This window comes from Mustela nigripes, unplaced genomic scaffold, assembly GCF_022355385.1.
Source record: "Mustela nigripes isolate SB6536 unplaced genomic scaffold, MUSNIG.SB6536 HiC_scaffold_9244, whole genome shotgun sequence".
NCBI classification, from domain to species: domain Eukaryota; kingdom Metazoa; phylum Chordata; class Mammalia; order Carnivora; family Mustelidae; genus Mustela; species Mustela nigripes.
In genome coordinates, this window is record NW_026748650.1 from 1 (window position 1) to 1,887 (window position 1,887).

General features: G+C 40.4%; 1 protein-coding gene across 1 annotated transcript; it reads right to left on the reverse strand.

The window, feature by feature from the left end:
* Positions 1 to 1,253: 1,253 nt before the first annotated feature.
* On the reverse strand, positions 1,254 to 1,880 carry LOC132009252 (olfactory receptor 6C76-like; the record flags this gene model as incomplete). Its single annotated transcript, XM_059387548.1, has 1 exon — positions 1,254 to 1,880. A coding segment is annotated over one exon (627 nt), but the record flags the coding sequence as incomplete, so codon positions are not given.
* Positions 1,881 to 1,887: the final 7 nt, after the last annotated feature.

Here is a 1,887-nt window from a genome sequence, read left to right on the forward strand (position 1 = left end):
AATGCATAGTATGCAAATGCCATGTGGGATGTGACAGGAACCATTTTCCATTAGGGCCAGTTGTCTTCAGGTGGGAGCCACTTCCTCCATGGACCTACAAACACAATAACTGACCCAATTTTAATCCATTTTTTTAAAAATTAGCAATTGCACTCATTTTCCTTTTAAACTTTCCTAATTATGAGTTTTGTTAGCTTTTGCTGCATACAGGGTCAACCATAATTTAGCTTAACCTGACAGACAGCAGCAGCTCCCATACCCAAAGTCACATTAGGAGAAAACATCTCTTCCATGTAGGGAGAAACTTTGGTAGTGGGGTAACCTACCTTTCAGCAACCTACAGGGATCAAGGCTTAGCAACATCAATTACAGGGAAATAAACCAGAACAAATCTAAAAGTTCTGGGATGCCTGGGTGGCTCAGTCAGCTAAGCATCTGCCTTCAGCTCAGGTCATGATCCCAGCATTCGGGGATGAAGTCCCGCATTGGGATCCCTACTTGGCGGAGAGCCTGCTTCTCCCTCCACTTCTAACTCATGCTCTCTCTCAATATTTCTGTCTTTCTCTCTCAAATAAATAAATAAAATCTTTTTAAAACTTTTTAAAGTTTTGCATTTTATTTCTATTTTAAGAAAGACTTAAAAGCAATTTTGTTGATAATATTAGATACATCCTAACCACCTGGAGTTACACTGAGCTATTTACACCTATAAAACCAATAGACCCGAAGAGAGAACCAGCTTACTGTTGGTTCATTTACATAAAATATCCAATTAATGAAATACCTTATTTTTCACTTGGCTATAGTTTTATGACTTTATATAATTTCAGAACAATTTGCTTCTAAAATTTCAAACCCTGAATACATAAAATGGTTACGGTTTCTATCCTTTCTTAGTATCAGAAAACTCAAACATAAAAATGTACCATGAATAGTGATTATTATTATCTGATTGACAACTTATTTATTCTTAAAGACTTTGTATTATGTGACTTATGTATACTGGGCTCTCCATAAATGTTGTGTGAATTGAATTCATGAAAGACCACTGAGTAGAAAATCAAGGAAGATATTCTTCAGCATGATAGAGAGAACTAAAAGAAATTTTCAAAGAGTGCAAAGTATTGTATTGCAAAGTGATATAGTACCCAGATGGATGAAAATTAGTATAAACTAGATCACCATATGGAGAATTCTATAGAAAATATTTCTGCAATTGTGGGAAATTGAACTAGAAGACCAAGAAGTTCCACTTAATCACCAAAGCTCTGTTTCTGTAACCTCAATCTCGATAGAGCATCCCTCAGAGCCCGATGGACCTGCTTGTTCCGCAGAGTGTAGATGACAGGGTTGAGCAGTGGGGTCACCACCGTGTTCACAAGGGCAGCCTCCCTGTTGGAGTCCAGCCTGTTCGTTTGCTCTGGTTTCACATATATGAACACACAGCTGCCGTACATCAGAGAGAGAACTATGAGGTGAGAGGAGCAGGTGGAGAAAGCTTTCTGTTTCTCCTTGGCTGATGGGAGTCGCAGGACTGTGACTACTATGTTGCTGTATGCAATGGTGGTTATGATAAGAGATGTTATAAGGATAAACAAGGCGAGGACAAAGGTCAACATTTCAGTATGTCTGGTGTCAGAGCAGGAGAGATGAATCAGAGGGCCAAGGTCACAGAGAAAGTGGGGGATGACATGGGGGCCACAGAAGGACAACTGGAAAACCTTCACTACCAGCCCCGTGATGAGAGGAAAGGCCAAAGCGAAGCAGGCAGTGACCAGGAGGAAGCAAGTCTTCGGGTTCATGATGGTCGGGTAATGCAGAGGCTTGCAAATGGCCACACACCGATCCAGAGACATCACTGCCATGAGGAAGAAAATTATTGACCCA